The following is a 21,934-nucleotide window of genomic DNA, read 5'->3' as shown; positions in this document are numbered from 1 at the left end:
TGCCCCTTGTCTCAGAGAAGCTTCTGGACCCTGATTTAAAGAAACAACCCCATCCTCCAAATACTCCATTATTGTATCACAGTATCTTGCTTTGGTATCCGCATAATTATTACTATCTGAAAGTATTTTGTTTACATATTACCTCTCTCCCTCACCAGAATGACTTCTATTAGATATGGTGCTTTCTTAAAGCCTGGATCTATAAAATCTCTATATCTGGTTTTTACCATTCTTTGGGGCCATAAAATCAGAGAACTATACAACATTGCCTTGAACAGGGTGTTGATAATATTTGTTGGATAAATGAATGAATTTTTACTTTACTATAATCTTTAGTGTTCAATTAGAAAAAAAAGTACCTGATTGAATCTCTGGGCATTTTCCAGGATCTTCCTTTCTTCCTTCAGACAGTTATAGATAATCATAGACATCTGTATTGGGTCTTCCTGAAAATTATCCTAGATATCCGTTGTTAGAATAAAAACAAACTAAATTTCAGAATGTTTAAGCCATTGTATATTATAAATTGAATTCACTCCTATTCACTGAGAAGCCTCATCTTGTATTTATTAAATTCTATACAAGCTATTTTTGGTAAAGTCTAAATATTCTTTTTACAAATTACGACAAAAACTTCCAATCAGTGCAGATACATAAATTATTTCTTGATTAAAAATTCAAGTATTTTCATACATGGTTCCTATAATATTTTTACTTTAATTTCTGTTGTTCTTGAGACCAATTATGTTCTGTTAGGATCTTGAGACCATGTAAATGGTACAGAAATTATCCATGGTATTTCTCAACTAATGTATCTACTGGTCTCTGCTTTGAATTAGATTAAAGATACTCTTTTCAGTTTTTGTATTTCTTTGTCAAAGCCAGTTTACAAAATACTGGCAATCACAGCTCTTTGTAACAGGCATGTTCAAGCCAAGTCTATAGGAGATCAAATTTCTATAAACTTAATCTGACTTCCCCCTGTCAGATGATTATAAAATCATAGATACATTCACACAAAAAAGAAAAAGCTCCTAATTACCTAAGTTGAAGAGTTTGGTGACATGGTATGAAACAAGAAAATGCTAGCTTTCACCTCCATTGAAACAGAAAAGTTTCATTAATATAGAAATAAATATGGTAGCCAGGCTTAGGGGATACTGGGAATACTTTTGAAAAAATCCTAAAACTTTGTAGCCCATTCTCTCCTGCCTGGGACTCTCTTCGACTTTCTCTTCCGTGGGAAGGTAATTCCTCCAAAAGCAAGGAAAGGTGGACTCCTAGTTCTAATTCACCAACTCAGTATCAGGCCTCAGGGTTATCAAACCTTTCCGAACTTATTCTTCATCTGTATACCAAGGACTCAGACTGGACTCATCACTAAATCTCCTTGGAGCTTTGACATGTTTCTATAGCCCACTGCTTTTAAAATGTAACCCTTTTTCTTAGGCTTAAATTTCAACAATTTCTAGCAAAACAAGGTTACAGCATCACATTTCTCTCAGAATTGATGCCTAACAGGTGATACACTTAAACCTGAAAATTCCTTACATGTTTACTAAATGAATTCGTATTTTACTTTGCTTATGCTATAAAATTATTAGCCATATAAAGGTAGTTTATTTACAGTCTCTGTAACTTTTAAAAATACCAACGAGTGCATGCTCAATAAACTGTTACATGAGCCTGGGAACATTTTGACTGAAACACAAAATCCAGGTCATACCTGAAGATTACGCTTGCTTTTCCTTATGTTATGCTGCAACAAAAAATTATTTTCCAAAGAAAAGCGACTGTACTGATCATCCAGCTGTGATAGGAGGTCATGAAAACGGATGGTGGCAAATGAAACATCATTAGCAGCATGCTCCCTAGGAGATTTGAAATTTATACATTTCATTTTAGAAACTACTTTAAACGTACAAAATAAACACTACTTTCCTTATTAAAAAAAAACAAATTTTAAGTGTGTTCTCAGGTTTTCCTCCTTCTTTTAAGACTGATGTTGCTTTCAGAACAGCAGTTTGTACAATTTTTATTTTTTTTAGATTTGCTTAATGTTTATTTTGAGAGAGAGAGAGCACGTGCATGTGTGCACAAGTGAGGGGGTGCATAGAGAGAGGGAGACAGAAGATCTGAAGCGGGCTCTGCACTGAGCAGAGAGCTTCATGCAGGGCTTGAACTCATGAACTGTGGAAGTCAGATGCTTAACTGACTGAGCCACTCAGGCACCTCTAATTTTTTTTTCTTTTCTTTTCTTTTCCTTTCTTTTCCTTTCTTTCTTTCCTTCCTTCCTTCCTTCCTTCCTTCCTTCCTTCCTTCCTTCCTTCCTTCCTTCTTTGAGGGAGAGAGAGAAAGCATGAGCAGGGAGAGAGAGAAAGCATGAGCAGGGAGAGGGGCAAAGGAAGAGAGACTCTCAATGATGCTCCAAGCCCAGTGTGGAGCCTAATGCAGGGCTCGATCTCACCACCAATCTCACACCATGAGAGCATGACCTGAGCAGAAGTCGAGTCAGACACTTAACCAAATGAGTCACCCAGGCATCCATATACAATATATTATGCACAATTAGCTTGAAAAATTCTAGAACTCTAGATTGTGCACAAAACTCTTAATGCTAATCTCTGGAGGAAAAAAGACAAAAGGGGCCTTCACTCCATATTGTGAATACTTTTAAAACATTTAAAATTTTTGCAATCAACAAACGGTAAAATTTTAAAAAAAAACCACGTATCAGTTTTTAGGGATATCCCCCTAATTTTATTACTTTCTTCATATTTCTAATCAATGTTTTACCATAATTGGGCTATAATTATTTCTTTTAACTTCTTCTTTCTATAGCTTGGATCCTAATGTGGAAAATAATTGGTTTCAGCATTATCTAACTTGTCCAAAGCACTTAGGAGTATGCATCATAATTAAATGGACAAAACAGCATAAAAGTACTTAATGACTAACGAATTTAGCTTTGTAGAGACACATGCCATTTTTCAAACCAATACATTTTTCTGCAACAGATAGTCCCAAAGGTCACAGTGTGATTCATCTTTTAGTCAATGTTTTTCCAAGTCACTTAATCAACAAATTATTTTAAAAGCATAGAAAAACTTCAAGTGGGCTTTTCTTACCAGTCTTGCTTTTCTAGCCACTGTGCTAGGTACTGTCTGATTTCCATGGGAAAACTGTCATCATAGAGCTGGTGAACCTGTTCCAGGAATTTGGAGTCAAGCTGTTGAAGTTCATACCACTGAGACATCCTATAAGGGAACAGAACACAGGTCATGAATGGAAGACCATAGTTCCAAAGAAAGCACATCTAGCGTTATGCTTTCTTAAATATATATTTTTTTTAAGTTTATTTATTTTGAGAGAGACAGAGACAGTGTGAGTGGGGGAGGATCAGAAAGAGAGGGAGACAGAGACAATCCCAAGCAGGCTCTGCACCCCTGGTACAGAGCCCAACGTGGGGCCCGAACTCATGAAACCATGAGATCATGACCTGAGCCAAAACCAAGAGTCAGACGCTCAACCGACTGAGCCACCCAGGCACCTCTGCTTCTTTAAATATCTTAACCCAAAACATAATTTGTCTCTGAAATATATTATTTAAATGGTGCTTATTTTCTGAAACCTGTTTTTTACTGAGGTTTGGGAGTTCATATTTTTTTTCTTCTCCAGAAAACACATCTTCAGGCCTTTGCTCAAATGTCAACATAAAAGGGAAACCTTTTCTGGACACCTTTTTTAAACTGACATCACCTCTCACTTAGTAGAATACTATCCCTCTGCCCTGATGCATTTTTCTCCATAGCACTTACCACCATCTAACCTACCATATGCATACATATTTTTTTAATGTTTATTTGAGAGAGAAAGAGAGAGCATGCATATGTGTGAGCAAGCGGGAGAGGGGTAGAGAGAGATGGAAAGGAAAGGGAGAGAGAATCCCAAGCAGGCTCTGCACTCTCAGTGCAGAGCGCAACCCCAGAGCTCAGTCTCACAAACCGTGAGATCATGACCTGAGTTCAAATCAAGAGTCAGATGCTTAACCGACAGAGCCACCCAGGTGCCCCTGTTGTCTTTTTTATTTTGATTACTGTCTGTTTTCCCCACACAAAGGAAAGAAATTGGAAGGTGGGTGGATTGTTCACCACTATATCTCCAGAATAGTGCTGGGTATATAATATGCCTTCAAAATGAATCTGTACTTTTATCAAATAAAACATGGAAAACATTATTTAATTACATTTGCTTTAGGACAAATCATAAGAACTTTCCACAAGCTGTCCTCTTAAAAATACAGTACATTTATAATTTAACTCAAAGAGTTTTAAACTGGTATTTTATATTTTGTGATTCATATGGTAAAATGAATTATTTTTGTCTTCTACTTTTTAAAAAAGATATATTTTCTTTTTGGCCTACTACAAACAATAAAACTGGCACAACTCTTAATCTCAGTAATAATTTTTATTTTTATTCATTTTTTATTGTTGTTTTTTTTTTTAATTTTTTTTTTTTAAACGTTTATTTATTTTTGAGACAGAGACAGAGCATGAGCAGAGGAGGGTCAGAGAGGGAGACATAGAATCTGAAACGGGCTCCAGGCTCTGAGCTGTCAGCACAGAGCCCGATGCGGGGCTCGAACTCACGGACCGTGAGATCATGACCTGAGCCGAAGTCGGCCGCTTAACCGACTGAGCCACCCAGGCGCCCCTTTTTATTGTTTTTAATCAAAGGGCTTTATCCCTATGCTTTTTTTAAAATTAATTTTTAAAAATATTTATTTATATTGAGAGAGAGACACAGATTGTAAGCATGGGACGGGCAGAGACAGAGGGAGACGCAGAATCTGAAGCAGGCCTCAGGCTCCGAGCCGTCAGCACAGAGCCTGACACGGGGCTCAAACTCACAAACTGCGAGATCATGACCTGAGCCAAAGTCAGACCCTTAACCACTGAGCCACCCAGGCGCCGCTCAGTAATAATTTTTAAAGACTGAAACAACATTGTGAAATATAATTTCAAACGATAAAGTAATACTACCTATTTGGATAACTGTGAGTCAGTTTTTGCACAGCAGTTCTAAGGAAATGAAAACAAAAACCTGATTTAAGGAAGTCCTCACATCTATGAGGAAAACAAAGAGCCTCTCATTACCACAGCGTAATTTAGGATTAGTGCACAGCTGGCAATATGCAGAGTGGGTATATATGAATCTTGTCTTCCCAGGCCTCTGAGGAAGGGTCTGGATTTTTAAGCAGGGTATGGAAGAGTCACGAGTCCTGGCTGGCCAGCACACATGTGCAGGCATGAAGTCATGTCTACTCCACGAATTTCCTTCCAAAGAAAAGTAAGGATATGGTGGGACTATAAAGCTAGTTACCTTCACAAATCCCAGTAGAAATGGACACAAACCTACCCTTTTGGCACACCTGCTATAGGAATTTGATTTTTCACTTCAAATTAATTTTACCTGAGTGGGAGATTCCAAATCTGTGGCTCTCTCCCATCCTGCAAGGTGTTTAATAAGTATATGCCTAAAGTAAATAGGCTGGCCAGAGCGTCAGCCAGAGGGGGTACAGCACCTCTTATTACATGCATGACCTCAGGAAACTCACTTCCCTATCAACGGTGTGGTTGTTAAGACTGGATGAACTCATACAGACACAGCACCTGGCATGGAACAGGCAATTAACAAATTCACGTTAACAAATCTAGAAGCCATATCATCTTCTCACAAAACCTGTAACCAACGCAAGGAGTGACATGATCATCCCCCAGGTACCTGGCTCAAATTCCAATGTTAGGCTGACTCCCCCTCTATAGTCTCAAGACCTTGGGTTGATTTCTGTGGCCTAGAAAGGGTTGTTTGGCTAGGGTCAGCCCACAGTGATCCCTGCAGTCTCCAAAGGCCTGCAACCCACACAATGGCTAAAATATGGTATATTATGTGAACTATTCACTTTGGGTTGGGCTGGGCCCTGTTAGGCCATCCAACCTGGCTAATCACTGTGTGTGGGGGGGGGGGGGCGGGATGTGGTGGAGGGGGGGGGAATGAGGCAGGAGGAAGATACCTGGGTTTGCAGAGGGATAAGTTTAGCCCAGTCCCCAAACACCCCTACCCCAAGCTGTCAAGCTGTGCGGTGGGCAGGAGCTAGGCTACCAGGGTGTGGGACATAGCCCATGCCTCTTCTGGGGTGTTGTTCCCTTCCCGTGTTCTGTGATGAACCTCCTGTCTAGGAGCTTGTTCTTTGAAAGGTGCTGGACCCAAAGTGGCCACAGTCAAGTGCTCCCAGCCCATTGGCCTGATTATAGGGTCCTCACTTGGACAAAGGGGAACCACGCCCCACCTCCTTTCCCATCCCTTTGGATTTGTCACCATTTTGCACTCTCAATTTTTTTAATGTTTATTTTATTTTTGAGAGCGCAAGCAGGAGAGGGGCAGAGAGAGAAACACAGCATCTGAAGCAGGCTCCAGGCTCTGAGTTGTCAGCACACAGCCCGACGCGGGTCTTGAACTCACAAACTGTGAGATCATGACCTGAGCTGAAGTTGGACGCTTAACTGACTGAGCCACCCAGATGCCCCACCATTTTGCACTCTTAACATCTGCCAATAAAGATTGTCTATGCTAAAACAAAACAAAACAAAACAAAACACTCCAACACTATCTTTCAATCCAGCCTCCTGCTGTACACATAGACCACATCCCTGTCTTGCTCAAAACTTCTAGTTTGCCCATTCCTAGGCTGATTTGCACCCTTACCCTATTTTCATCCATTAACAGAGCAAATCATTCACCAAATTCTCTATAGTGTTTTGGCTATGCCCACCATTTTTACTTTGCTCCAGCTGTCACTCACCCTTGAAAACAGCCTCCCCACAAAGTTCTGCCTCTCTAAATCCTACCGGCATTCAAAGGTAGATATGGTGCCCCCTCTTCCTAAAGTTAAGACCCATCCAGAGACAGCTTTCTTTGACTTGTGCCTCACCGCATTCTGTACCCTCTATTAGACCATCAGTTCCTTATTAACCTCTATGATTTCTCCCCTGCATAATGTAAGTTTCAGAGTTGCTGGGACCATGTCTTCTTACGCTCTTTTTGTTTAAGCATTCTCTGTACATTGGACGGTGTCCTGCAGACAGTATGTACTAAGTTTGAATTAAAATCTGGTATATTTCATAGTGAATTAGAAAGTAAAGGGCCAAACATATTATACGTCACCAAGTTTGAGTTCTGCATCCTCATTAAGCAGCGGTAGCATACTGGATTGTGCTGGAGGCTCATCTTATTTCTGTCCCATAAAAACAACCTCTCCAACTCACACAAACAATATCCAACGCAGTCAATATATACATATATATATATATATATACACATATATACACACACATATATATATGCATATATATATACACACACACACACACACACACACATACACACAAACTCTTCAGTATTAGACACAATTTTTTCAAAGACTAATATGGGGGTTTGCAGGAACTTTTATATTCCTGAAAGACATTAAGTTCCTTCATCTTTTTTAAAAATATTTTTTTAAGTTTATTTATTTTTGAGAGAGAGATCGAGACAGAGTGCGAGCAGGGGAGGGACAGAGAAGAGAGGGAGACACAGAATCTGAAGCAGGCTCCAGGCTCTGAGCTGTCAGCACAGAGCCCAACGCAGGGCCCGAACTCACAAACCAGGAGACTGTGACCTAAGCTGAAGTCCAAAACTTAATTAACGCTTAACCGATTAAGCCTCCGGCGTCCCTACATTCCTTCATCTTCAAACACAGATGCAGGGGTGCCTGGGTGCCTCAGTCCCTTGGGCAACTGACTTGGGCTCAGGTCTGATCTCACCGTTAGTGAGTTGGAGCCTGCGTCGGGCTCTGTGCTGACAGCTCAGAGCTTGGAGCCTGCTTCAGATTCTGTGTTTCCCTCTCCCTCTGATCCTCTCCCACTCGCACTCTGTGTGTGTTAGTCTCTCTCCCAAAAATAAACATTAAAAAAAATTAAACATAGAATCAGAATTAAATTTCCAAAATTATGCGCTCATTCATTTGCTTCCATGAACAATTACTGACCTGTCACCTTGTGTCCCAGCAAGGGGCTAAGGATCCAACCCAAACAGCAGCTATTCACGTCAGGTGCCAAGACTGTTGGGTTTGCATGCACAGGATGTGAGCGTCTAACCTAGACAGCTCTCCAAGGATGGCACGCGGCAAATGAAAACTTTTCTGTGAAAAGAAGAAAAGATGACTGTGGTGGAAAGGGGCGGGAAGGAGGAAAAGGTGGAGGGGAAATGTAGTGTTTTATGTGGGAAAATTCTATTTCAGAAGACATCTTTACTGCCAGAGCACGACTGCCAGGAACAATCGAGTTGTCACCAAGAACACCTGTGATAGTGGGTACGCATTCTTTCCGGGATGACGGATTCACCTGCGAAGCCCGTCCTCTCCGTCCGGCTACCAGGCCCCGACAGGGCGGTCCTGGCATATCACACCCCGGCACCCGGAACCTCATGCCTACTCACTCTGAGCGCTGGGTCGGGCAGCAGTGGGCGGAGGCGCAGCAGTGCTGCCTTTCCCGGGCTCCCGGGTCACCTCTACTGGGTCTGGGGTCTAACGGGAGACGTCCCGGGTCCGGCGGAGCCACTCCGCAGACTCCGCGCAGGAAAACGAAAGTACCAGCTGGGAGAAAAGACTGCACCCGGCGCTCCGCCTTCTTCCGCTTCCGCCAATCACCGAGAGGCTGCTGCAATCCGCCAATCGGACGTGGCTGTTCCGCGGGCGGGCTCTCTCCCCTCCGGAGCCGCCGCTCTGCCAGCCCGCGAGGTCCTTCCCTAGTCTTTGAGCCGAGCCCCGCGGTGGGGGTTGGTGACGTGAAGCTTCCCCTGTGTGTTGCAACTCGGCGGACTGCCGGTTACCTCTAAACATTTTAGAGAACAAGTAAAAGGAAGTCTGTATTTGCAGAGGCCCAAACTTGAACCCAAGACAAAGGACACAGGTGGGGACGTTGTCTTTCTAGAAGCAAAGTTTAGAAAGTTTAGCAGCTGACCTGCGTGTTGTTGAGCCCGGGGGCGGGGGGGGGGGGGGGCGGCGCTTTTTCTGTCCTCACCTTACTGGACCACTCAGAAACAGTTGGCGTCTCCATTTCTCAACATTTTCTCCATGGCCATGCAACGACATCCTGCTTGTTTCTTCCCACCTCTCAGGCACACTTCTTCATCTGTGCTTCACTCCACTGCCAAACCGGTCAGTGTTAAATGTCAGGGTCCAGATGTTGGTTAGCTTTACCTACATTTCTCACACTGTCAGTGATGATCTCACCCACAACTTCAGTTTCCCTCTAGATGTGAAGGGCTTCTACATGTGGATTCTGTCCACACCTCTCCTGTAAGTTTCACACATGTGTATAGTCTTCACTGGACTTAACACATGGATGTCTAGTAAACTCTGCAAACTAGTTCTATTCAGAACCAACTCATCATCTTTCTCTTCAAAACTGCCACCTCCTTTTTTTTTTTTTTTTTTTTTTTTTTTTTTTTTTTTTTTTTTTACCTAGAGTTAGCATGTGTCAGAGAGCAGAGAGCTAGGAGTCATCTCTGACATTGCCTTCTCCCTCACCCCCCACACCTGGTCCTCCAGCCTTGCTGATTCTTCCTGTTAAACATTCCTCAAGTCTCATCAACTTCTTTACAACTCTTATACCATCTGCACTTTTTTCTCATTTGGATTATTGCGGTAGATTCCCAAATGGCTGCTTCACTGAAGCTCTTAATTCCACCCTTTTTTAAAAGTTCATTTTTGGGGCGTCTGGGTGGCTCAGTCGGTTGAGTGTCCGACTTCAGCTCAGGTCACGATCTCGCGGTCCGTGAGTTCGAGCCCCGCGTCGGGCTCTGGGCTGATGGCCCAGAGCCTGGAGCCTGCTTCCGATTCTGTGTCTCCCTCTCTCTCTGCCCCTCCCCCGTTCATGCTCTGTCTCTCTCTGTCTCAAAAATAAATAAACGTTAAAAAAAAAAAAAGTTCATTTTTTTTTTAGTAATCTCTATACCCAACCTGGGGCTTGAACTCACGACACTGAGATCAAGAGTCACATGCCCTACCACCTGAGCCAGCCAGGCACCCTGCTCTTAATTCCCTTTTAACCCATTCTTCTAGAACAGTTTGAGTGATTTTCTTTTGGATTTGAAAGCAGAGCGTGTTTGCCAACTTGAAAAATCCCATGATGACTTCTTTTTAACGTCTATTTATTTTGAGAAGGAGAAAGTGCATACGTGCATGTGTGCCTGCACCTATGAGGTGGAGGGAGGAGCAGAGAGAGAGGGAGAGGGAGAAAGAATCTTAAGCAGGTTCCACACCCAGCGCAGAGCCCAATGCAGGGCTCAATCTCATGAACCATGAGACTATGACCTGAGCCAAAATCAAGAGTCAGACGCTGAACCCACTGAGCGACCCAGGTGCCCCTTATAAATTCAAAATTCTTAATAGAGCGTACAAAGCCCTGGTTCCACTATCACTTTCTCTAACCCCATCTTGTGCCACTCTTTCCTTTCCATACTTCAGCATTTTTGTTTTTCAGATATGCCAAGCTCTTTCCCCAAACTCAGGACCTTCTCACCAGCAGTTCTCCATTTGGAAAGTTACTTGGGGCAACATCCCCTTCCCCCATCCTCTTTTCTGGCTAACTCGTCTTTTATGTCCTAGCTAAAAACTCAGCTTAAATGGCACTCCCCCAGGTAGGCATCCCTGAGTCCAGCCTAGATTAGATCTTGGAAGGTATGCCCATATGATAAATTGACTCCTTGAAGCAGATGGAACTGGAATAATAAGGCAACTTCAGGTAGGAAAAGTATCTAAATAATTTTCCAGGGATGTGTTTATACATGTGTCTATTATTTTTCTCTTCCCACATCTATATACTTCTTCTTGTCACATATTCACTGACCTGTGATAACAATGACCCTTGTTACCAAAGTAGCAGCCTTCTGTAAAAAGAGGTGCCAGTCCACTGTAAAAAGGCTTTCCCCTCCTACTCACCTGCAGAAGGGCCCAGACCATGTTTGAGTAAATGTGACTCTAGGAAGTCAGCACTTATTATCAAGTTCTGTGGGTGTCTCCTTCCCTGTGCCTTTATCCTCCTTTGTTTTGCCATCATTGACCATACTCTGTAGCTCTCATCACTTCAGCACTGGAATGTTACCATAGGTACCAGGTACACCACCTTCTTCCCATCCCTTTCTTCTCCACTATATTTGCCAAATTAAGTTCTCTAAAACTTTAACCACACTGATACACTTAATCCATGCTCAAAGGCCTTGACGGCTCTTACTGCATTTATGATAAACACAAACTTTGTCTACTAGTCTGGATCTTCCACAGAATGTCCTCACTTTTCTTTCCAGTCTTGTCCCCCACTGTCCCATTTACCCAACTAAACTCTATTCCCTGTTTCCCCCCCCCCATCCAAGGTTTTAATTTTCCTGTTTCTGTCCCTTTGCCCATACCATTGATGAGTACTGCACAAAGTAAATGGCATGTCCTGCCCCTTAGTCACTTTACTTATGAAATCTTTACCCAACTTTTAAAACTAAGCCGAAATCCTGTATTCTCCTTCTGGAACCACCTCAGACTGTGCTGATTAATCTTGTCTCTGAAATAACCTGATATATAAGTGTCTCTATTTATGTTGACAATCACCACACACTCCCTATATAATGGTTTTGGAAGTGTCCAAGTGTTATTCCCTCTAAGATTCTAAGTTCCTGGAGGGCAAACTATATGTATTTTGTAAGTGTGATTATTTAATATGCCGACTGATGAAAAAGCAGCCAAATAAACCAAACCAACCAAATAAACAAACAAAAACTAGAGAGTCAGAAATACAAGACCCAAATGTGTGATGACTCCCTTAGAACAGTCAGTTTAGGAAACTCTATCTCTATATCAACAGTGTCAACTTTGCAAAAGACACAAATCTGGAAAAAAAATAAAAAAGCTAATACCATGTTCAGTAAATTGCCTTATTTTCATTTTTTTTCTTTCCCTTCCCACTCCTTGCCTCAGTTCACTTTGGCCTTGACATGCTGAGTAGTGGAATATAAGCAGATGTGAGGCACAGTCCAACCAACCTGAGACTTTGAATGGTCCATGTGATTGACTTGTGCTTATATGCTCCTTCTCTGCTCTAGGAGATGTCAGGCTCAAGCAGCCACTGCTCCTCCGGGTTGAGTCCTAGAAGAAACGCTGCATGGAGCCCCCTCACCCACCCCCGAATGTACCAGAACTGGTCTAGCCTAACCACATACCCATGAGTAACACGTGTTTGTTTGTTGTCATTGTTGTAAGCCCCTGAGTTTCCCTCTCCCCCCACTGAAATAACTGACTAATTCACAGATGACAGAATCAAAAGTCTAAATTATCTTGGGGTAGAATGTTGCTGTGCTGAAACCAACTGGATAAAACTTGAAACAGTAAATGCAAAGACGTGTATTTGAGTTTAAAAAAAAAAAAAGGCAACAAATGACAGGGTACTCTTTGCTGCCAGTGCCCAGCTTCTGAATACCTTTCCATGTTGTATCTGGTAAGTCACAGCAATCAATCAGAAATGGCAGGTAAGATAAAACTTATTATTTGCCATCCCTCAACTGGCATTTATTTAAAGGACAAAGATGGTGAGGAGTCCAGATGCCAGATTTTATTATTATTTTTTTATTTTTAAATGTTTATTTTTGAGATTGAGAGAAAGAGACAAAGCGTGAAGAGGGGACGGGCAGAGAGAGAGGAAGACACAGAATCTGAAGTAGGCTCCAGGCTCTGAGCTGTCAGCACAGAGCCCAACACAGGGCTCGAACCCCCAAACCGAGATCATGACCTGAGCCAAAGTGCAACGCTTAACCGACTGAGCCACCCAGGAGCCCCTAGATGCCACATTTTATGATGAGTTTTTGAAAGCACTGTAGTAACTCATAAATTCCCATGATGATACAGTGGAAAGATTTTTAGAAACCATCCCAAACCTCCTATTTGAAGCAAATTTATTTTTGCTTGGGGAAGTCATCAAGACAGTATCATTCCTCTTCTTTTTTTTCTAATTTTTTAAAAAGCTTATTTATTTATTTTGAGAGAGAGAGAGAGAGAGAGAAAGAGAGAGAGAGAGAATGAATGAGCAGGGGAGGGACCGAGAGAGAGGGAGAGAAAAAATCCCAAGCAGATTCTGCACAGAGCTCAATGCAAGCCTCGAAGTCACAGACTGTGAGTCCATGACCTGAGCCAAAACCAAGAGTCAGACATGTGACCAACTGAGTCACCCAGCTGCCCCATCATTCCTATTCTTCATTCATCCCTTCTTATATTTCCAGTCGCTCAGTTCTATTTATTTAATTATATCTACAATAACTAGTAATATAAAGAATACAGTGCAGCCTACAAACCAAGGCAAAAAGATATTATCAGTTATATAATTCTCATTAGAATTAATTAGGAAGGATGTTTTGGTAGATTGTTTTCAATAATGGCCACATGATCCTCTTCCTCTTATGCACTCATTTGCAATGTGACTCTGTAGCTGCTTCCAGCAAGAGGCAGGGATGATTCTCCCACCCCTCATATCTGGGCTGACTTGTGACTTGCTTTGACCAATATTGCACAGCAGATGTGACATTGTGCCATTCTGAGCCTGGGCCTCTGGGGCCTCACAATACTCCATTCCACAAACCCTGCCCTGCCTCCAAGGCAAGTCAGCCTAGCCTGCTGCAGCACAAAAGCCCACGCAGAACACCACTGAGTCTGCAGCTGTCAGGGCTTAGGCCTCAGGCAAGTAAGACAGCAAGATCAGAGATCTGACCCAGATAAGCAGAACTGCCCAGTCTACCAAAGACTCACAGGCAATGATAAATGGTTGTTGTTTTATTCCCCTCTGAGTTTTGGGGATAGTTTGGTTTGTTACGTAGCAATAGATCATGGATACAGATCTTATGGGGGAAAGCAAAGCATCCTACTACCGAATTAGAAAGTGGATTTCTCAGGTGGTGCAGGACCATTGTCCTGCAATGAAAAACTTACTCCCTCTGTGTTTTGTCTTTATGGTCTTGGCCTGTCTCAAAATGGCAACTATAAATCTGATGAAAAAAATCTATAGTACCATATTGCATTTTAGGCATATTTTTCCAATGTTGTAGTAATGTTGGTAACGGAGATATCTAATTGTAGGAATTACACTTCATCAGTAGGAATTACACTTCATCGGTATAAACCATATTTGTTAATCTGTTAATATAACAGGATTAAAATAAAGGATTTCTAAACTTTTTTTTAAAGTTTATTTTCAAGACGGGGGGGAGGGGCAGAGAGAAGGAGACAGAGGATCAGAGGTGGGCTCCACACTGTCAGCTCAGAGACAGATGCAGGGCTCTGTGGGGCTAGAATTCATGAACCATGGATCATGACCTGAGCTGAAATCAGATACTTAATGGGGTGAACCACCCGGGTGCCCTCAAAATAAAAGATTTCTAAAATTCCCAGTAATTCTCTGGATTTTTGATACTCATATGCTAGAATATGAAAGTTATGCTTTCAAAGATTATTTAGTTACATTGGAAAATACCCACGTATAAAATTAAATTAAAATGCAGTATAGAGGGACGCCTGGGTGGCTAGTCGGTTGGGTGTCCGACCTAGGCTCGGGTCATGATCTCACCGTTCAGAGTTAGAGCCCTCCATTGGCTCTGTGCTGACAGCTCAGAGCCTGGATGGAGCCTTTTTCGGATTCTGTGTCTCCCTCTCGGTCTCTGCTCCGCCCCCACTCGTGCTCTATCTCCCTCTCAAAAATAAATAAACATAAAAAAAATTTTTTTTTTAATGCAGGATAGAAAACATAGAAGGTATTATCCTATTGCTATAAGAACATGTAGAAATGTAAACACATGTAAATAGAAAGGGAAAAAAGGAGAGAAGGAAGGAGGGAAAATATTTGAAAGTGTTTAAGTTTCTGGGTGGTGGGTTACTATATAATTTTTCTTTTTTTCCCCCTACAAATGTCTATAGTGAGCATTCATCATGCAAACACCGTCGTGAACAGCTTTTGAAGTCCTGTGCTTTCTGGAGAGCAGCCCATGCCTGCCCAGGACGCGGTACACTGGGAGGTGCAGGTAGTCCGGCTCTTTGAAATGTTTCCAAAACAGCCGGCCCGGCGCGCGGCGGGAGGGACTCGGCTGCTCAGAAGAGCCGCCCCACGTGCTTTCGGGGAAACGGCCCGGGAGCGAGAAGGAGCAGAATTGGGAGGAAACCGAAAAGCGAAAGTCTAGAGACTCAGGGAGTAGTGCGCAGGCGCGGCCCGGGGTTTTCCCGCAGTCTGGTCGCCTGGTCAGCGGTTCCTTCCCACAGCCTCCCGGAGGAAGGAGGCGGGATCCGCACGCTAGTGCCAGCACCAGCCCTGCCACTTGCCCTACGCCATTCCGGTCGGCAAAGTCCTTACAGTAGTGGTCCTGGACTAGATGAAAGGCCGAGGCGGGGGGGTGGGGGTGCCCGCGGTGCCCGTTAACTTGGGAAGGAGGGAGGGGAATGTTTTCTAACTCCTGAAGGTGCTGGAAACCTTACTCTTCCCACTTGCATCTTTTCATTCTTCCCTTGGCCTGGAGACGACCCGTTTTCCTCCCTGTCTTCTTTCTACACAGTCTGCACGCGTGCTAACTCAGACCCTGTTTTCCAAGCTCTGACCTTCACCCAGCTGGTGTGAAGGTGAAGTTGAAGGGCTGGCTGGCTCTTCAGGTGTCCCTTTGCAGTTATCTGCAAAAGGGGCTTTTCTTTTTCTCCTGGGATTTTCTTGCACCCCCCCCCCCCACCCGCCCTTTCCCTTATGGTGATTATACCAGAAGGAGTGGGGGAGAAGTATAATGGAAGAGCTCCAGCACCAGCACCAGCAAAGAGCCATGACTACGTAGGGTGATATAGGGACCATCTTACCGTACCATAGACTCCAGTCTCATGGGAGAGTGAGCACCGGTCCCCATGGGGACTAGTAAGTGTTCCTTACATAATTCCCACAACACGAATGAACGTTTATCTTTCCGTTAGAAGGACAGGACAGGCTGGGGAGCCTGGGTGGCTCAGTGGGTTAGTGACCGACTTCAGGTCAGGTCATGATCTCCCCATTCTTGAGTTCAAGCCCCACATTGGGCTCTGTGCTGACAGCTCAGAGCCTGGAGCCTGCTTCAGATTCTGTGTCTCCCTCTCTCTCTACCCCTACCCTGCTGGCAGTCTGTATTTTTCTCTCTCTTAAAAATAAACATTAACAAAAAATTAAAAAAAAAAAAAAAGGACAGGGCAGACTGTACAATTTGCAGGACCCAACAGTAGGGCATTAAATCAAGCATGGAGCCCTTGCGAGTGCTGGCCCTGTGCAACTGCTCAGGTTGCACCACCACGAAGCTCCTAGTCCAGGAATTGAAGCTGAGTTTTTCTGTAGAAACCTTGTTATATATTTACTTGAAACAAATGAAAACTTCAGTATAATGAAGAAACAAAAATAATACCACCACTCTTTCCTATAGCACTTGTAATAAAATCCACAGCCTTCAGCTTTCCCTCCAGACTCCTACATGATCTGGTCTTAACCCTCTCTCCTACCCATGTTGCCCCGGTCACTCCATGTCTCCCCATGCTCCACTCCTTGTGGCCTCCCTCTTTTCCTCAAGCACTCAAGATTTTATCAGCAGGGGTCTTATTTAGGTACTGTTCTTTTAGGATGCTGTGTTCCTGACTGCGTCTATGAACTTGCTCCTTCTCATTCTTTAGGTCTCAGATCAAATATCTCCCCAGAGAGACCTTCATTGACCACTTCTTCCAGTTACTCTAGTCTTCATAGCACTTATTAAATCTCTCATTTATTATTTGTCTGTTTTCATCTCTCCTCACAACAGGAGGGACTTTGTACTGTGACAGTCTGCCTGCTCCCAGGTTCCGTGGAAGAATTAAGCCTAATGCTCTGAGGCATCTGTGTATGAACTACTGTCTCTCCTATATACCTCAAAGGGCACTGCGTACCATCCTTGGGTCAACTGAGAAAATAGTCAAGCTAATTACTTACTGTGTCTTATAGTTCAGATGGGAAACTCTAGTTGAGAAAGGCAGTCCCTGATACACAATCTCAGTATTTTTATAATATACATTTTTTAACGAGTGCATAATACCATCAACCAACACCGGAATCAGGAATCACAGGTTAATTCAACCATTCAGATCTCAACACTGGCTCTAGACTTCTTGAGCTAGAATTGAGGGGAGGAGAATAAAGGACATGTGTACTCTGAAAAACTCCCCAAAGGATTTTAATGAGAGCACCACTGTTCAACATCCTTATCAACCTCTCCCTCATCTCCACCCTGTCTAGACAGCCTCTAGGGTTCTTCCCATTGACAGCAGTCTGTGAGGCATCTAACTGGATGACTGTCAAGCCTAATGTAAGAGTGTTGTGTAGGGCTTTCCCCAGGAGTAGTAAAGCCAATGAGTTTAATGAAGGCAGAGTTAAAAGGGGAAATTTCAAGAGCACTTGGTTCATCTATGGATGAACAGAAGTCTGGGATGTTAGGCACGTACGTATAAGGTTTCTAAATTAAAGAGAAGTTAGAATAAGCAGATAATCAGACAATCTTATCCAGAGCATTTCTACAGAGTTTGGAAGTTATGAGTGAGGTGAAGTAGAGGGAAGCAATGGCAAGCATGTTTTGGTTACTAAATTTGAAGTATAATATTAGTGACTGTCCCATAATTTTAGAATTTGGAAGGTTGTATGGAGAATTCTAGCTTAGTCTTGCAGGCAGGTCAAGGAGCAATATAAAGAAAGGAACTAATTACTGTCTTCTATGTGTTCAACTATTAAATCATTAACAAATATTTATTAAGAGGCAGAGACTACACTAGATTTTAGGGATATAACTGTTAACAAAACCTTCTTGGTCCCTGTCCATAGAGAGTTTGCTTAGAGTCTAATGAAGAGGACAGCTAATATGCCTTTACAACAAGGTTGATAGGAATGGTGCTGGGGGATCTGGAAGCATGATGTGACCTGGGGTCATTCACATGTGCACATGGGGAGTGTGGGGGCAGAAGGCTTTCTAGAATCCTCAGGATGTATGAACATTATCCAGGTAGCAAGGTGGATAAGGTGGGGTTGGAGACTTGAGAAGATGCAGTGGAGGGAGGCAGGAGAGCACCTGGGCCATCAAAGAAATGGAGAGTAACAGTCTTGTGGGTGTATGTTTTGGAGAGTGAGAAGCCATTGTTGGGGGAGGTGATGAGAGAGGAGTTGAAGACTAAGAAGAGACTAAATAATATATGACTTTGGAAAGATCCCTTGAGAATTATGGTCATCATCCCAGAGTTGGGATTCTTAAATTTTTGTGCCACGGCCCCTTCAGCAGTCTGATGAAGCCTATGAACTCCTGCAAAGAATAATATTTTTAGTTGAATAAAAGAAAATACATGAGATTAAATGGAAAAGCAACCACAGTGAGATGCAGATATCAAAATATTAAAACCAACTTTGTGATATAGTGATACAAGTGCCTCTTTGTTAATGGCATTAAATAGGCTCTAGCAGTGGGTCTGATGACAATTTCAAAATTGTGCTTAGCATAAGAAATATTTCGAGATAATTGTAACAACTCTAATGTGAGAAAAAGGTGCGGGTTATGGTTTGTTGCCTTTATTCATAATTGAAGAAAATTCTAAGTTTCAGTTAGAAGTCTGTGAAAACTCTTTTGCCATCCAAACTCATGAATACCCCAGGTAAGAACTGCTAATCCAGAGCACCAGAAACCATTTGAAGGTTATAAACAGAGGGTAAAATGATCTGATTTATTTTTTTTGAGTAGGCTTCACACACCCAGCTTGGAGCCCAATGTGGGGCTTGAACTCACGACCCTGAGATCAAGACCTGAGCTGAGATCAAGAGTGGGACTGAGCCACCTAGGCACCCCCTGATTTATTTTATTTATTTTTATTTTTATTAACATTTTTTTAATGTTTATTATTCTTGAGAGAGGGAGAGACAGGGCTGGAGTGGGGGAGAGAGAGGAGACACAGAATCTGAAGCAGGCTTCAGGCTCTGAGCTATCAGCACAGAACCTAACATGAGGCTTGAACTCACGAGCCATGAGATCATGATCTGAACCCAAGTAGGACACTTAACCAACTGAGCCACCCGGGTGCCCCTCCCTGCCCCCAACCCCCAATTTATTTTAAACAGAGCTGTCTGCCTACATAGGAAGCTGCATGGAGTTGTTTGTTGTATTTAAGGATGTTGCAGAGAATGTCCTTACTCATGTTTTTCTAGCATCCTCTTTGTGAGGACTCTGGTGGAAATGTTCTTACAGTGGTAGCTACACAGCTGTATGGGCTTGTCAGAAAAGGGTGAATTTTACTATATTATACTTCAATAAGCCAGACTAAAAAATGCAGTCAAATCAATGAATGCTCATGGTCAACTTGAAAAAAAAAAAAAGTATCTGTGAAAAATTGGAGTGTGCACAGAGGCAGTTTGCTAAGTCCAGACTACACTTATCTGCTGTTGGAATATAGCTCTGATTGGTTTGACCTCTACTCTGTTCCTTCTTCTGCCGGGAGTTCTTGGGTCTCCTGAACATGTAAAGAAAAATCCCTTGGGTTTGCCAGAAGCATACTCATTCTTTATGGGTCTCTGGGGGGTCTTCCTTGCCACCTGAAGACTTTGAGGAAATCCACTGACAGCTGCCTTCTTTCAACATTATAGACAAAGGCATTGATATTTGGGACAATTGGTCAAAATGAGTCTACATGAAAAAGAATTTGCAAATGGGTTAGCAAAATGGATGTCTGTGATTGGTCTGGGATGGGTGAGGGGAGAAGTGAAAATGTGATTCAATATTTAAAAAATAAATCTACACTATGTTTCATTAAATGCTACTTATTTGCTGCCGCCAGTTGTGAAAAAAATTTTTTTTGAGGGAGGATTTGTTGGAAGTGTGGTCTAAATTCCCTTCCCATTCATTGCACTTCACCTCATGTGGCACACACCTTGCCCTGAACTAAGCAGGGATATCCAGGAATACCCTGCCAAAATCCTGTTACTCTCACAAACATGATTTCTGGAATGCAAGACTCACACTCTTGGGAACTAATTCTATACTGGGATCAAGAGCTTGGTTTTGCTTTTCTGAACCGAAAACAGGCATTTGTTGAACTCTTATTCTTACTACATGGCCTCTGTTTCTATTATAGGGAGCAAACTACAGATGTCCTTGTATTATCTACCCTCAAATAACAATGATGGTTGAGATTATACATGAGACCTTGGCATTCTGCTACCAGGCTCTATATTAGGCAGTTTCTAAAAATTTTGCTGAATAAGAGTGCATAATACTTTTAATACATTCCAGGGAATGAAAAGCTTCTGAAACCTTTTTTAGCTTCTAAATCCAATTGTTTAAGAGTATTTCCAGGTAGATTTCCTGGAGATTACTTCTTTAAGGTTTACGATGGTTTACTCTAATGTTGCTGCCAATTGATATATTTGAATTTCAGAAAATGGGGCTTATGGAAGAGAGACTGGGAGAATGCACCTCAAGTTAGCCTGATGGTCTTCCATCCAATAGACACCTTGACCATAAGAGTACTATTCAGGAGCTTGCAAAGGAATAAGGGAACTGGCCTTGGGGCAGGTGCAGAGCTTGCCTCTCAAAGAACAATATAAGATCCAGTCGGGCACATGTGAGTGGGTATAAAGGATGAAATTGGTAAGATGGACTCTCTTTAAGAGAGAATACAGGTTATATTAAAACCTTTTTTTTTCTTCTTTGTAACCTTTTCCATTACACACTAGCCTCTCTCTGTGTGGCTTGCCTCAGGGATAAAAGGTGGGCAGAAGAAGTTACAGAGAGATCCTCTAGAGGGAATGGTCATCTCTGATTCTGCAGTCAGACCTCACCTTGAACACCAGCAACAAGATTTTTTGTAGTTGGTCATGGCAGATGTCTTGGTATTGTGACTTCCTCACCTGGTTCAACAACTTCCCTAGGGCTTATAGACATAGAGACCTCTCCAGGTCTTGGGTATTGGGGGATCCTGCATTAGTAACTAAGGGCAGTATCTGGGCAATGTCACCACTAAAGCAAGGCAAGGATCAGAAAAGATCTGCAGCTTATATACTTGTATTAGCATCCAGTAAAACCCCTCTCCTCCCTCATCACCGGAGAAAACTGAAGGGATGGAACTTCTCTTCATCCTAAACTGCTTTCCCAGACTCAAGTTGGATTCATGGGACTGGAGACTCAGAGCTGGAAAGGATCATAGGACTCACCTAGTCCAAGCCCTTCTAGAGCCCTTGTTTCATGAGATTTTTACCTCTGTACCTACTTTCAGTGCAATTTACCTGAGAATACCACCAGAGAATGATACTGAATTCCTTCCCCTAAGGAGAGGTCGTCCCCAGCAGTGGTACCAACAGCTGTAAACCCCAAAGTTGGGACAGTATTGACATGGCAATCACGAGGCTTCATAATTCATTCCAGGACACCCTGTGAATTGCTGTTGTTCGTGTCCCACCGTTCCTTCCATCTGGTATCTATTGTGACGACTCTTACCTGCCAGAACTCAGGACATTAGCTTATTTGGCTTTTCTCTTAGGCCTTCTTGCTGGTTTTTGACTGATGTAGGTGTGACTCTATCATTCTTGACCTATTCTGAAATCTTTTTTTCTTTTTTTTTTTTTAAAGATTTTATTTTTAAGTAATTCTACATCCAATGTGGGGCTCAAACTCACAACCCCAAGATCAAGAGTCACATGCTCTTCTGACTGAGACAGCAAGGTGCCTCTATTCTGAAATCTTAATACTTAATCCTTCTGGAGCCAAAATCATAAGTAACGTGAGAAAAAAATCAGAAATGAAACAAATA

General features: G+C 42.6%; 1 protein-coding gene across 1 annotated transcript in view; it reads right to left on the bottom strand.

The window, feature by feature from the left end:
* STAT1 (signal transducer and activator of transcription 1) overlaps positions 1-8,691 on the bottom strand; it is a 41,986-nt gene extending 33,295 nt beyond the window's left edge. The window contains exons 1-5 of the mRNA XM_058711027.1: positions 8,539-8,691; positions 8,090-8,242; positions 3,129-3,257; positions 1,727-1,871; positions 360-458 (exon numbers count right to left, since the gene is read on the bottom strand). Coding sequence (XP_058567010.1) covers positions 360-458; positions 1,727-1,871; positions 3,129-3,256 — 372 coding nt within the window. The 5' untranslated portion in view covers position 3,257; positions 8,090-8,242; positions 8,539-8,691. The remainder of the gene's footprint in view (positions 1-359; positions 459-1,726; positions 1,872-3,128; positions 3,258-8,089; positions 8,243-8,538) is intronic.
* Between the last annotated feature and the right edge of the window lie 13,243 nt (positions 8,692-21,934).

The sequence above is a fragment of the Neofelis nebulosa genome, chromosome 2 (genome assembly GCF_028018385.1).
Source record: "Neofelis nebulosa isolate mNeoNeb1 chromosome 2, mNeoNeb1.pri, whole genome shotgun sequence".
Taxonomy (NCBI): domain Eukaryota; kingdom Metazoa; phylum Chordata; class Mammalia; order Carnivora; family Felidae; genus Neofelis; species Neofelis nebulosa.
This window is presented reverse-complemented; position numbering and strand designations above follow the sequence as displayed.